At 33.6% G+C, this 15,450-nt stretch overlaps 1 protein-coding gene across 6 annotated transcripts; it reads left to right on the forward strand.

The window, feature by feature from the left end:
* Positions 1 to 1,800: 1,800 nt before the first annotated feature.
* Positions 1,801 to 15,152, forward strand: LOC110385218 (uncharacterized). Of its 6 annotated transcripts, none has more exons than XM_038019661.2 (2): positions 1,801 to 1,952; positions 6,891 to 15,152. In XM_038019661.2, exon 2 carries the CDS (start codon positions 7,849 to 7,851, stop codon positions 14,659 to 14,661), a length of 6,813 nt encoding a protein of 2,270 aa, XP_037875589.2. In that variant the 5' UTR covers positions 1,801 to 1,952; positions 6,891 to 7,848; the 3' UTR covers positions 14,662 to 15,152. The 6 variants fall into 6 exon arrangements, with proteins under 6 accessions (XP_037875589.2, XP_037875588.2, XP_037875590.2 ...); XM_038019660.2 differs by having other exon boundaries at positions 1,801 to 1,948; XM_038019662.2 differs by having other exon boundaries at positions 1,801 to 1,948; positions 6,894 to 15,152.
* The last annotated feature ends 298 nt before the right edge of the window (positions 15,153 to 15,450 follow it).

Genomic DNA, 15,450 nt, shown 5'->3' on the forward strand with positions numbered 1-15,450 from the left:
CAGGATGTGGTATTTTGGTCTACTCTATTGCCTTGTTTCGAATATAACTTTCATGACATGTTGAGAGATGTGGCTGTTGATCTAATCAAGTTTAAATCTAAAAATGATTTTCTGGAGTTCCTTGAAGATAGGACTGATTTTGTTAAAGTGTATACAGATGGCTCTAAAACTAAAGATAGAACTAGTTTTGCATTTTTTGATTCGTCCATGAACATAGGATCAGTTTATAAATGTAGTAATTTTTTCTCTGTTTTTTCGGCTGAAGTACTAGGTATTATATATGCTTTAGAGCACATTCGAGTAAATTACTCTGCAGGGGACAAAATTCTAATTCTATCTGATTCAATGAGTGCCTTGCAAGCTCTTAAAAATAAATGTATTAGTGCATCTGTAAATTATTTAATTTATAAGTTAAGAAGTTGTTTGAGTTCTTTGTATTTCAGAAATATATTTATTGAATTTTGCTGGGTGCCAGGTCACTCTGGTATTGTGGGTAATGAATTTGTTGATAAATTAGCCAAATCTACAAAAGATATAAATATTTCCGATTTTAAAGTTCCGTACTCAGATTTAGTTTATTCAATTAAACAAAATATGATGAAACGTTGGTCTAATTACTTGTCTAAGTCCAGAGAAACGAAAGGTAAATGGTTAGCTGAAATAGTCCCAGTACCTAGTACTAAATCTTGGTTTGATAATTTTAGATTCTTCCCGGGAAGAGCCTTTATATCGATTATTTGTAGATTACGTATAGGCCACGGCCATTTTCCTGCGCATCTTTTTAGATTAAAGTTAAGTGAAGCAGCTGCATGTACTTATTGTAACTCTGGTATGTGTGATCTAGATCATATTTTTTTTAATTGTCCTGAATTCAATCAACAGAGATTATTGTTTAATGCATTATGTAAAGAAACAGGCTTAAAATCTATTCCTAATTCCATTCAAGGTATTTTAAAGCTTCCACAACTGTTCTCAATAGTGTATAATTTTGTACTCCACACTATAGAACGACTATGAATGTATAATTCATGAATGTATCATAGGTCTCCTGCTTATGTGCAAGTTTAATTATTTTTTATAATGACTCATGTTCTTTTTTTGTTGTTTGTTGAAAGAAAACTTGTAATTTTTTATTTTTTTTATAGTAAGTTCTTGCAATTCATTTTGTCATTAATTTGTTGTTTTCAATGATTTGTAATTGTTTCTTGGTTTGGTTTGTTTCTTTTATTTGTGTTTTTATTGTAGTTTCTAGTTCATGTACTATTTTTTTGTAAAATTAGTTTAAGCTGATGGCCGTGTTGCCAATGCTTTCAATAAATAAATAAAAAAAAAAAAAATGAAGCCATTCAGTAACTAAATGCGATTACACCTTCCTAAATGCGTTTCTAATTAGGCTTCTAAATGATTTAGTCAGTCAGAAACCATCCTTGCTACTGAATTCAGTAGACTAACTTACTTAATGCTATTACACTTGATTGAATTCAGTAGCGACTGAATTCAGTCGACTAAATTCAGCCAAGTGTAATAAGCCTTTTATGTTTCAATATAATCAGTCATAGAGAAATACTTATAGATAAATTCGATTTAGATTTTAAATAATATCTTGTTAGTGACATTTCTTGGGCGATACTTATTATTATCGGTGGTGGTGATGAATCGAAAATATGAAAGAGCGTATGTGAAAATATGAAACTCCTATTTTTACTTTTACTTTACTTTTATTGTATTTTTACTTTTCTTGGTTTGTTACAACGGTTAATAAAGTTGGCAATAATTAGGCATTTTTTTCAACTAAAGTAAGGCAGGATCTATAGTTTAGAGATGGTCACACTGCAACACAGTAAACGACTATCCTACCATCAGTACCATCATTTAAAATCATTTTTAATCAAATCTAATTTGAAAGTAAAGTTTTTTTATTTTTTGTCGGTGATAACGCAACTTTTAGGTAAGTAAGTATTAAACCGTAGTTTTTACACGATATTAATGGGTCTTAACTTTCGTCTCTTTTGTTCGTATTTGACACTTCGAAGTTCCATGACTCAGTCGCGATGACGGTCTTAGGTTATTTATAATCTTACTCTATGTGACGGTCTAACGGCCGTTCTCAACAACCTATCTGAGATGTAGACATAGTGTTGGAGTTTGAATATAAATGTAATGGCAGGCAACACTTGACTCATGATTACAGATTCCGAATATTAGAATTATTTGAAATGTTTAAAAAACAGATGATTGTCTTCTCGTAAGAAAAAGACAATGACTTCATCTAGACACGGTCAAAGAAACATGTAAGAGTTTTATAAACATATAAAGATAATAATTTTATAATGGTGTAACAGTGTTCAAACTATCTGCAATATAATTTTATAATGAAGCAGTGTGTTTTTAAATAGCCCCTCCCTCATCAACCTACAGAACCCAATCCCCTCAAAATTGACCGTCTAACATATGGCTATCTAGCTATCTCCGATTATCATCAGTAATGCCGGCCACTGACATGTGAAGGGCCGTCAAATATTCATTCGCAAACCTAGCGGCTGTGCAAATGTTCGCATACTCAATTTGCGAACCCGTTTGCGCTTCCTCTTACACTTGTTTACGAATGTCTCACGAATTTCTCCTCCTTTTTAATTCGTCAATAGAACATTGAAGAGAAAAAGAGTTTTTAATTCTTTCCCAGACATCATTAACAGCCATGCTGTTTTTATGGGATTACTTTTGATGAAGATACGCTACACAGTAGACGTCACGAATTATGAAAATGGCGTATAGTATACGTCCGTTACCTTCGCAATCTCGAATATATTAAGTGTATAATCTATGTTCGCAATCGTCGGCGCAACTGGGCAAGCGAATGTGTAGGAGACTACGCGAAGGTTCGAGGTTCGCGCGTTTTGATGTCTGTTAAAAAACCGAAACAGCTTGGAAAACCACGAATGCAGCGAAAACTTTGCATAATCATTCGCAAATGTCGTCCTACACTTGCGGGTTTGCGTATTCGTGCGCATGTGAGTGACCGGTGTAAGAGCGTATCAGCTATATCCTTAGTTTGCGTTTGACAATTACGGATAAGTGCTATCTCTCTTTAACCAACAGTAGATAGCTTCTTCCCTCTCATCTATCTGAGCCTCTTGATACGTTTCGTTCTACAACAAATACGAAACAACATCAGGTTCAAGATTTATTTTATTTTATTCTAAATTATAACAATAATGTAACCAGCATATCGTAGGCCATCATAAATACATTTGTTTATAACAAAAATTAATAAAAACATATGTAGATTTTTTTAAATTGGACGTATTGTTATTTTTATCCTAGTCGAAATTATAAAACGAAACGTTTTGACTGTCCGTTTGCCAATGAGCAGTGATCAATTTTTTTTGTTTGTTTTTAATTGTTTACCTACTAGACTAGATGATGAATTGCCTCCAAAACGCTTTAAAAACTTTCATTTATAATTCTAAGTGTGTGTATAATTAAAGAGCTACAGTGACATAAAATGAATTCTGTAAGTATCTATGAACTACATTGATAATAATTTATTTTACTTTGAGTTCAAGTTTGGAAAAGATATTTTTTCCAGTCAAGAAAGGCAGCACCCACGTCAAAAGATGAGACGATGATTCCAGTAGAACTTGTGGCGGCGAATAAAATTATCAATATTATGGCAAAAAATGCCACAAACAATTAATTGAAGGAATAGGCTCGGTAAACCCTTGTAAATGATTTTAATTCGTCGATAGCAAGTTTCCCACGAACTCTATCGCAACTTCGACTAAAATGGGAAAACTTAAAGAAGCTCGCAAACGCTGCGCCAACTTATGAAACAACCTTAAAGGTAAGTGAAATTGGTTGATATTTTATCTCTAATAATAGAGTCGACTATTATCAAAGCCGGCAATCTGACTTTTGGAAAATTATTGTTAAATCAGAAAAACGAATTATTGACTTTGTATTCCATTGGCAGTCACAAAACTCTTCGGAACAACATCTTAGATAAATAACAGGTTAACTATTAACCTTTATTTAATGCAGGTTTTGAACCGTATTCTTTGAAGGAGACGATTATATTCAAATCAATCTGTATTGACATATCAATAACATTTTTTTGTCCAAATGCACAGATTGCCACTTTTGATAATAGACGACTCAATACATTGATTTAAACATGATTTTTTCTTGAGGATTCCGTAGTATTTGATATAATTATGCTCTTTGTTACAGACTGAGGTGGTAAGGATTGCAGATTAAATCTTGGATAAAGCAATGCACATTGTTGTAGGTCACTTATAATATTTTTAACACTTTTACAGCCAAACGGAAACACATGAAGAAAGAAGAAAAATGCAAGGCTACAGAATGCATTAGCAGAATACTTAATAGCAAAAACAGAGACCTAACTTGGAAAATGTTGAAAACGAGATTGTTGTCGCAAAACTTAAGTTAGATAATTAGGTAATAATTTTATGTTAGATAGTTTTTTTAAGTATGTGTACAAATTCTAAATTAAATATCTTGCATGTACTAACTACTGTGTAATTATCATTTTGAAAAATAAAAAATAGTCAAATTATCTTTGGATTTTATTTTATAAATTATCTTTGGAAGAAATTATTTATAAGTAGTTGTATTTCAGATGTAAGTTCGGGAAAATTGTTATGAACAATTATATTATTTTCCTGTAACGTATCTGTGACTGAAATTTCTGATTTTAATTCTTCTAAACTCATACTCCTGACGATATTATGCAGCATGGCAGTAGCTATAACAACACCTTGCATATTTTCTAGTTTTAAGTAATCTACTTTTCAATGATAATATGGGAATCTTCGTTTACAAACATCAATGCATCTGTGAAAATTATACATTATTCACGTATACGATTTTACAATACAGTATAACAAACTCTTAACTAAAAAAAAAACATTACCTGTCTAAAGTATTTCTTGTTTTAATATGTGATCCATTTTAAAATCGTTCCGATTGAGTATGTGGGTTAATTAATCTTATTAAAAGATAGGGTTGTGGGGATAGCCTCTATCAGCAAGCAACCAGCAATTTCCAAGTCCACCTTGTTATCGATGTTCTCTTGATATGTAGATCATTTATTAAAGTAGTGTCATTAACACAATCATAAATTGATATAAACACCTAAATAAAAATGGTTAATTATAGTTGCATCATGAGTAGACCCAGGCCACCAAGCAACAACATTTTGAAACATCAATGATGCATTGCACACATCTTGAACATTCATGGAAAATACTCCGTCTCTATTTCTAAACTCTCCTATACTCTGTAACACAAATGTAACATTTAGAGGCATCAGTGTGTATCTAATAAGAATGAAGGTAAATAACCTACCAGATTATTTTAGCTCTCAAGCTCATTTTAGTTTTGTGAATACTTTGTCCATAATTATCATTATCAAGCATTGCATCAAGCAACATCAATTATCATTAACATTGGTAAAGGAATACTACTTATCTGCTTAGTGCTGTTTGTTTGCATCATTATCATTTATTATTTTGATACTGTAGATTTATTAATTGTGTGTAAGTACATCAGTATGTATTGTATGTAAGTATGTATATTGTTATATATTATATGTAAACAGTACTATATATATGTTTATTATATGTATATATTTTCTATAATTATGTATTGTCTATGGTACACCGCAACATACCTACCTGCTATATTTTTATATTTTACAAAATTTCTGTAAATTAAACGGTTGTCTGGAAGAGATCGCTTTTAGCGATAAGACCGCCTATTGTACAAATGTATGTGCTTTTTGACTGTTTTTTGAATGTAAATTGTGTTGGTGTACAGTAAAGTGTATTCTCTAACAAGCTCAACATTCAAATCTAAGATTTCATACGATTGAATTTCTGTTGCTGTTCGTAAATGTTCCTCTGTGTTGATTAAATCCATGAATGATGGTTTTATAAATACAGTTTCCACCTGAACTCCAATATCGTTATAAGATTTTTCAGAAGGTACCTACTTCAACAACATTATCACTAGTAAAAAAATCTTCACCATTTTTATAAAAGGCAAAATGTTACCTATCTAAACTTTTGACACTACAATCCAAACTTATGTTTTTCAGCTGCTTCTTTCTTCGAACTCCGATTTACTCGACGCTGATATCGTGCCTCCTTCGATCAACAATTGTTGATCGAAGCGTGCCTCTTTTTTTTTCAGCTTGAATAGATACTTTACTACGATTCGGCAAATTGCATGATGGAACACATGTTTTTTTTAACTTCATCTTTTTTGTTATGATATCTGCAGAGATAAAAAAATTATAAATTTACATTCCTTTGTAAGTTTAAGGTTAAACCATTATAAAATTAACTGGTAAAATAAAATCACTTCTCTTAAAATGTAATGAGCACACTCTCATATGAGGATTTGTATCTTTCAAATTGATAGGCTTAAAGCACGTTGGCGGGCTTTAAGCAATCAATTTTTTCTTTTGTTCCAAAATAACTTTCTATATAAACAAAACTACTACCCGGCCTAGGTAAGGCATGGAAACTAATTTCTAAATTTTCATGGGATTTACTTACTACCTACCGCAGTCGTTTACAGCCCAAAAACTCTACTTTTATTTTATTAGTTTTTCAATTAATTTTTATGAATTATTTCATATAGGTATGTTTACTGAAGTGCACACTAAAACTAGTATTTTTTTTGGCCACCAGACGTCGTGATCGAAATGGTCAGTTCCCAATTATATTGAACAGTCTTAGTGTTGTTCGCAACATTTGAACGACTCGGTTGGGTACTTATAGTCTATGCTACTTATCTGCCTTAGAATGATTTAGTACTTAAGTATCTACGTATGTTGTACCTAATATATAATCTTGTTCTAGAAGCTGCCCCTGATGTGTTCCGAAGCAGAGAAAGCTCAGTTGTTTGAAGCTATCGACAACAATAATGTAGAAAAAGCTGACGTACTTCTATCTTCAACTGTGGACGTTAACGTACGGAGTCTCGAAGTGAAGAATCGTACTGCGCTGCACCTGGCAGCCCACGCGGGGCGCTACGACCTAGTCGCTCTGCTAGTCGACAAACACAAAGCAGACGTCAACATCGAAGACAGCGAAGGCGACATCCCCTTGCAGCTAGCCACAGATCGCCATCATATGAAGATAGTCAAGTTCCTCCTAAGCAGAAACTCCAAAGGGCGTGAGTACGCGGCGCATTTCCTAAACACTGACGAAGTAGAGGAATTCTTCCAAGCGGCCAAAGCGAATGACATCCAGAGAGTGACGGAGCTACTCGACAGTGGTGTGGATGTCAATTCGGTAGATTTGTCTGATCTACACCGATCCGCGTTGCATGTTGCAGCTCGGGAAGGTCATTATGATCTAGTGCAACTTCTCCTGGAGCGTGGTGCTGATATGCAATACGAAGACGACACTGATGAGTGCGCCTACCACATAGCCCTTAATAACGACCACGACAATATAGGCAGTTTGCTCTTAAAAACAGGGTATATTCCCGACCCGCGCGACGACTCCAGTGTAAGCAGTGACACTGATGAAAGTGTAAGCTTAAGCTTTCTTTTTAACTAAATACTTTTCATTAAGAAATTTAATATTTTGATAGTTATTTCTTACCTAGATTTTGTTAAGTTTAATGTGTCTTGTAATTTGGTGCTAAATCTATTAAGAATTTATTGTGCTAAGAGCTCAGCGCTATTAGCGCTAGTGAATAAGTTAGTATAAGCTAGTTATAGTATAGGTACTGCAATAGCTTTTGGTTTACATCAAATAGCATAAGTTTAATAGTCATTTTTTTGTTTGTTGGGTAAGTTTTGTTTCCACAATGTGGGCTGACATTTGTGCTGGAAATGTTCCTAAAATTTTAGATTTAGAAACATTACAAAAGATTCACGATGAGATAAATAACAAAATCACTACAAAACTCAGAAAGCAAATTTCAGACAAGCTAGAACGAAATTTGATTTTAGTGCCATGTAATAAAAGTAAGGGAAATGCTATCAAAAATAGCATCCACATCAATGTGATAGTTTCTTTAATGAATACAGCTGTACAAACATGTGATATTGAATTTGATGACGTGCTCCTAAATAAAAGTTACGCTTTTCGATGCTTAGCTCTAACACCTGTAGAATTGACTAAAGATTTTTACCAATTGATTCTGGACTCTATCTCTGATATTATTGAACCAACGGCTAAGAGAATACTTAAAAAATATATCAAAACATCTAAAAATGCCAAACATACGTTTTCTCTTCTTAATACTATCATGATTTGTTTGATGAAAAGTGAGTTGGAACTCTCAATTTTTGAAAACTTTGAGCCGCACGAATGGCGAAAAGAAATGCTTACACACTCACTGTTTAGTGCTTGGGACGTCGATTTTAACACAAGAGAAAATCTAATAGACAAAATTAATAAACTAGAACTAAACAACTACAATACACAAAGTACATATCTCATAGAAGACATATTAGATATTGTGCTATCCAATATGAGAACTTGTGAAGTTGACGTTTATTTTTTTGATGATCTTCTTTGTCTGATAGAGCGCAATCCTGAAATTGGACAGATGCTATTTAATAACTTTCCGTTACTTCAAAGTATAATAGAAGAAATTAAAACGGATGAGCTCTCAGAGTATGTTAAGCTGTTCGATGATACTACTAATAATATTGATCTTAAATCCTTTTCTAAGTATCCTTGGAATGTACTGTACATTTTAATGAGTAAAACACCGAATGAACTGAATGACCTAAAACGATTACTAGAACTCAGTTTAATGGACATGAAAAAACAAATCGAACTTCTTCTAAAACTGAAGCCAAAAGAATCTTTCCTGAAATGGAAGTACGACATAGCATTTGAAATAGTAAAGCAAATAATTACGATTCAATTTCCATATTATAAAAAGTATCTACAGTTGCAGCGTAACGTTTCCAAGAATTTACCTCTGTTGTCGCCATTTACAGTAAGGTGTACGTGTAACAATTCAGATTGTTGGTTCCACTCCAGTTCGGAATGTTGTGACCTATTGTATAACTTGAACTGCTCAATAGCTAGAGTAATGTTCAATTGCAGGGAACTTTCAGATCGCATTATTAATTTAGTGGGCGCATTGATCTCAGAATTGATGTGCCCAGAAAAGATTATTCAACTCATCAAAGCACTTGATATTATTGAAGACTACGAAATTATGAACGAAGAAGAACTAGAAGCACTTTTTTCGCAATTAAGTTTTACGAATTTTGATCTTAAACTTCACGAATACGTTGTTCAGAAATATTTTCCAGGTTCTTATGAAAAAACAGTAGATCAACTGCTCGATGAGATAGAACAATTCCTTCCAGGAGTGACGGACGCTGTCGTCGATGTGTTTGATAAAGTGCAGTTTTGTTATAAACAATCATCTGCCCTTTTTCCCGAAGAAGGTCCAATAAATAGTTGGGATGAAAAACAAATCAGGAAGTGGGGTAAACTGGCTAGGTGTCAGGAAAATACGAATACAATTCCCGATGAAGAAATACTAGCAGTTATAAAAGCTGCAGTTAAAAGGACTGTAAAACTTCAACTTCGGCACATTCAACTCATTTCTGTGATTTTGATGGTAAAATCTGACAAAGGAAAAGGAATACTGAGTCAAATCAATACTGGAGAAGGTAAGACTCTCATTATTGCAGTATTAGCCGCTTATAATGTCTTGAAAGGTCATACTGTAGATGTTTACACAAGCTCGCCCTTATTAGCAGTCCCCCAATCAAAAGATTATGAAAACTTCTATACTGTTTTAAATATAACAATCACGCATAACATTGAATATAATTCCGACTATGACAAAGATGTGATTTATGGTACGAATAGATCATTTCAACGTGATGTACTTCTCGATGAGTTCAGAAAAACGGGAGTAAGAAAAAACCGTAAGTTTGATATTGCTATAGTCGATGAAGTAGACAACATGCTATTAGATGGCAACAGTTCGATCCTACAGATCGTCAGAGACATGCCTGCGATGGATTATTTAGAAGTTTTGCTTGCAGCTATTTATATACAAGTGAATGAAGCTGCTCGATCTTTGATTGAAAAGGACGGAAAAACATATTATTTGGTACAAGAGACTCCATTAAATGACGATGGGCATGTAAAACCTAACATATCTGTTGAAGAGGTGGAAATTAAAGAATCGAAAAGAAATTTTATAATGAAATGCACTGAAAGTCACTTACGAAAGCTGATTCGAGACGTTGAACACTGCAAACACATAGAAGAAGGCTACCCCGAAGTCAAAATACCAAATCATTTAAGAGAAATAATTTGCAAAGTGCAGTTGAAGAAATGGATATCAAATGCAATAAGTGCAATGTTTCAATATGTAAAAGGCGAAGATTATATTATAAGAAATAGCAAAATTGTAATTGTGGATGCAGATAACACAGGTGCATTACAGCTTAACTCTCAGTGGTCGGCTGGTTTACATCAGTTTCTTGAAATAAAACATGGAGCCAGAGTTCAACCGGAAAATTTCACAACTAACTTCATGTCAAACATTGGAATTTTTACTAGGTATGTTTCAAAACTGTATGGATTAACAGGGACTTTAGGAAGTTCAGAAACCAAGTCATTTTTACAAAATGTTTACAATGTGGACTCTGTAGTCATACCACCTTTCAAATTGAAACAACATAAAAACTTAAAACCCATTCTGATAAATAATAATGAAAACAGGTACGAAGAAATAGCTAGGAGCTGCATCAGAAAACTGAGTTATGGTCAAGCAGCATTGATCATCATGAAATATATACGAGAAACTGAAGAACTTAGTGATGTATTTCTTAAAAAATTCAATTACGACAGTTCGAAAGTAAAACTTGTAAAAACAGATGACGATTCTGAAATTTTAGAGAAACCTTTGAAATCAGGAGAAGTAATCATAACAACAAATATTGCTGGTAGAGGCACTGATGTCAAGCTAGGTAAAGACGTCGAAAAAAATGGAGGATTACATGTATGCCTTACATTTTTGCCGTTAAATTCCAGGGTGGAACAACAAAATATAGGCAGAACTTCCAGAAAAGGTAATAAAGGCACTAGTCAATTAGTCATCAATGATCCTCAAGGATTTGATGACATGAAGGCTATAAAGGCTTTGCGAGATAAAAAAGAAGCAAACATCATGTCCCGAGCTTTAGAAACAGTTAAAGAAATTAAAACCAAAGATCAAATTTTTCGTAGTTTCTGTAAACTTTTGGATAAAATTGTAGAATCCGATGATGACTTACAAGAAATAAACCATACTGCTGCTGAGGAACGCTTTGCAATTTGGTTGGTAATGAATACAGGACATAATGGCATCGAAAAAGATGTACATGAACAATTTGAGACATTCAAAAAAGAAATATTAAATGATTATCAAAACGACTGCTTAATAAAAAATCCTTGTATGCATATAAACCTTGGCAATAAATATCTTGCCAAGAAAGAATACGACAAAGCTATTCGAGAATATGATCGAGCTATTATTTTAGATCATAATTTTTCTGAATATGCATATTACAATCGCGCTCGCTCTTATTTAGCGAAATACGGAAGCGATATGGAAAAACATGAGCATTTTATCAATGAGGCAATCAGAGATCTAGAAAAAACCAGGAAACTTATAGATGAAAAAGAATATGCCTTGCATTTGTTACAAACTGCATCGAAAGGTGAAGTATTTTCACAACAAGTAAGCCACAAGTTAAATCTCTACAACCTTATAAAAAATACTATAGATCTTGCAATCGGTCCAGATGTAAAAGCACTCAACGATCAAACAAATCGAATTGAAGAAGAATTAAAAAATACTGACTTGGAACCAGATGTTAAAAGTAAATTGAAAGAAAGATTGAAAGAGCTAAATATATACAAAAAAGAAACTGGAACGATAGTAAGAGCAAAACTTAAAGGTATTAATGTATGTGTAGATTCCATCGGAAAAGATTTCATACCAAGCTCTGATTTGGAATCACATAAACAGGAGCTGCAAGAATTGAAAAGGAACGGTTGGTTGGAAGGATTTACGGTCACTGAAATTAAGCCCATTGATTGGTCTGCTGTGATAAGTTTACTCTGCATTGGATTGGGACAATTAGTTATTGGAGCTGCTTTGACCATATTTACACTCGGTGCCGGATCATCGATTGGTATGGGACTTATAAGTGAAGGAATCAGTGATATCATAACGTCCATAAAAGATGGCATCATTAATCGAAATTTTGATTGGGCGACATGGGCATTAATGAAAGTAATAAGTATAGCAGTATCTGTAGTGTGTGCTGGATTCAAAGCAATCAAAGATGTAGCAAAAACGGCTTACGCAGGAGCTAAAAATGTTGTCACAAGTGGTGTCAGATGTCTAACAGAAACTACAAAAGAAGGATGGAAGCTCGTAGCCAAAAAAGTTGGTCTTGATATGGCAAAAGGTGTATCTAAGGAAATATTAACCAACTTAGTTGCTTACGGCATCGATAAAAAGATTTTACCGATGATAGAAGAGATTATAATAGACAAAGTTAAAGAACCTATTCAAAAAGCTTTACTTAACAACTCTAAAGTAGCTAAGATGTTACAATTAGATGTTGAAAATGGCAATCACAATTATGAAAATAAAATAAGAGGCATAGCGCAGAAACTGTTAACCCCTGAAGAATATTCTAAACTAAGAACAATAGCGACGACAATAGCTACTAGTGTTGCAGATAACAAAGGTCTAACGTTAACTAGACAAGTATGTACTGGGTTTATAGGTGTGTTTGAGTTAGCAACATTCACTTCTGATTTCATTGGTAAACTTCTGAATAAGATTAACAGCATAAACGTTGAAATAAAAGTAGATAAGAATGATATTGGACAAAAAAACACCCCGCAGTCAGAGGAAACTACAAATGAAGTATATCAGCATAATGATGAATTTAAACATACCGAAAATGACATAGACTTATCAAAAGCTGACCAAGCGGAGGAGCAAATAAAGCTAGATAAAAAGCCTCAATCCACAAACAATCTATCAAGTGAGATAGCTGGAATGGTATCGGTAAATATTATACAGATTTTAAAAGGAAAAATTGTGATGCCAGTAGTTCAAATGGGTGCAAATTACACAATTGACAAATTATCATCAAAAGTTGCTAAATGTTTGGATGACGAAATGGAAACTTACAGGGCTTACAAAAATATTATACATATCCAAAATAGAACGTATTCTAAAAATAATCTAGAACCAGTACTTAGCAATAATGAAGTAGAAAAAGTTGATAAGATAATAGACGACCTACATAAAGGAGGTCCAGCAGGACTAATACACTTAGGTGCAGTCAGTGCTGTTACCGATCATCCTATTGAAGTTTATGACAAGGAGGGCAGACATAAATACACAATTGGAGACGCCAAGAAATCCAAACCAATCCAAATTCAATATCATGCTCCAGAAGACGGGTCTAACGTTGGACATTTCACATTGAAAGGTCAGCGTGAACCTTCCCGTAAAGGTGACTCTGATAATATGTGTTTATTCAATGTTATAGCCGAGCAAACAGGCAAGAATCCAAACGATTTGAAAAAAGAAACTCTCAATGTTATGAAAAATAGCAAAGGAGAAATCGCAAAACAAGTAAAACACATAAACCGCCTGGTAATGTATGATAGAGCCAGATTAATAGAAGGCGGCGCACAATACAATGGAAAATGCCCCGAGCAAGCAAAAAGTTTTCTTAGAAATTCTTATGGAGTAAAAGGATTTAAAAATAAAAATAAAGGACATGCTGATATCCATATTCCCTTCGAAACTAAAACAATAGGTATGCTTAATATTATTTCTGAAGAATCAGGACATCAAATAGAGATTTATGACTCAAGTGGTAAACTATCATACCTTGTCGGAGAAACGAACGGTAAACCTCCAATTAAAATGCAATACAATAAGCATACAAGCAAAATTACTGGTGGCTTCTTTTCTTTAGGCGGCACCATCAAGTATAATTTGCATGATTTTAATGACATGACTTTTTATAATACTGTTAGCAACCACACCGGCTGCGATGCCAACACTTTAAAAACGACTACATCTAGCAGAATGAATGCCAAGCCAGTACCTGCTTCTAGGAATTGCCTTGAAAATGAGACCCTAAAGATCCCAAAATCAGGATTTGCTTCAGAAGACGACCAAGCATTCGTGTTTCACTACGCAATGCAGACTCAGGCGGCTAAGGATGCTATGGATGAGCTTAACAAATACGGGCCTGGTGCTAATAACACCACTGGTCATAGAAGACAAGAGGTCTTGATAAACGCCAAAGATTTGAACCTGCCAGGTCCGGCTTATGGTGGATCTTGGGAAAATGGAAAGCTAGTTTTGTCGTGGCCAGTCTCAGACGTCTTGATGGTTTTGCAACACTACAATGGGCAGCAAACGAATCCAAAATCAAGAGTTCATATACAGACGTTCTATCCGTACGATCCCATGACCGCTAGGCCTTCGGTAAATACATCGTCTACGTCAAATATACCTCCTACGTCAAATAATACATCTACGTCAAATATACCGCCTACGTCAAATATGCCACCAACACTTAATCCAGCACCTACGTCTAATCCACCTTGAAATTAATAGAATTTATTTTTAAGATGGCGCTGTTCTATACCTATGTCGCATTAACGTAAAAAGTAACTATGAAAGTAAATATTTTTGATAAAATTATTATAACACTTTTTTTATTGCCTTTGTAGGCAGACGAGCATACGGCCCACCTGATGGTGAGTGGTTACCGTCGCCCATGGACTTCAGCATAAAAAAATAATACTCATGACTTCATTGTATAACGTATAGTTCAGCTTGAAGTATGATAGGATTGATAAGTTTAGCATAGTTTTTATGCATGTAATTCCTAGGATGCATTTTTAAGTTCTTATATATTATTACTCAAGCGTTTTTTTATATCTACCTACTATTTTTAGATTTTAGGATAACTGTGTAAAATAAAATATTATTAAAGGAATAGTAAGTATTTTTCCTGTGCCAAAAAATATTTTTGTTAAACATGTTTTTTATTCATATTAATATCCTTTTCTTAATTAAATATTATTGCTTATGTATGATTTTGTTTTAGTTAAATACTTACCTTATATTTACTTAAAAATATTTCATTAAAACTATAAATAAAAGGCAAAAGCTATGTAAATAAATTATCTCTATTATTATTTTCATACATGATACATACTATCCTAAAGGTTACATAAAATAGTTGCTTATCATGAAAACTAAAACATTCTGCTAAGATAGGACGAAGCGTATAAATCTTTTGCTATTGTTTCTTGAAAGAAACAAAGTAAAATCGTGCAATAGACTAGATCACAATCACTCGTACATTGTATGAAGTAACAAATACATAAC

The sequence above is a fragment of the Bombyx mori genome, chromosome 24 (assembly GCF_030269925.1).
Source record: "Bombyx mori chromosome 24, ASM3026992v2".
NCBI lineage: Eukaryota > Metazoa > Arthropoda > Insecta > Lepidoptera > Bombycidae > Bombyx > Bombyx mori.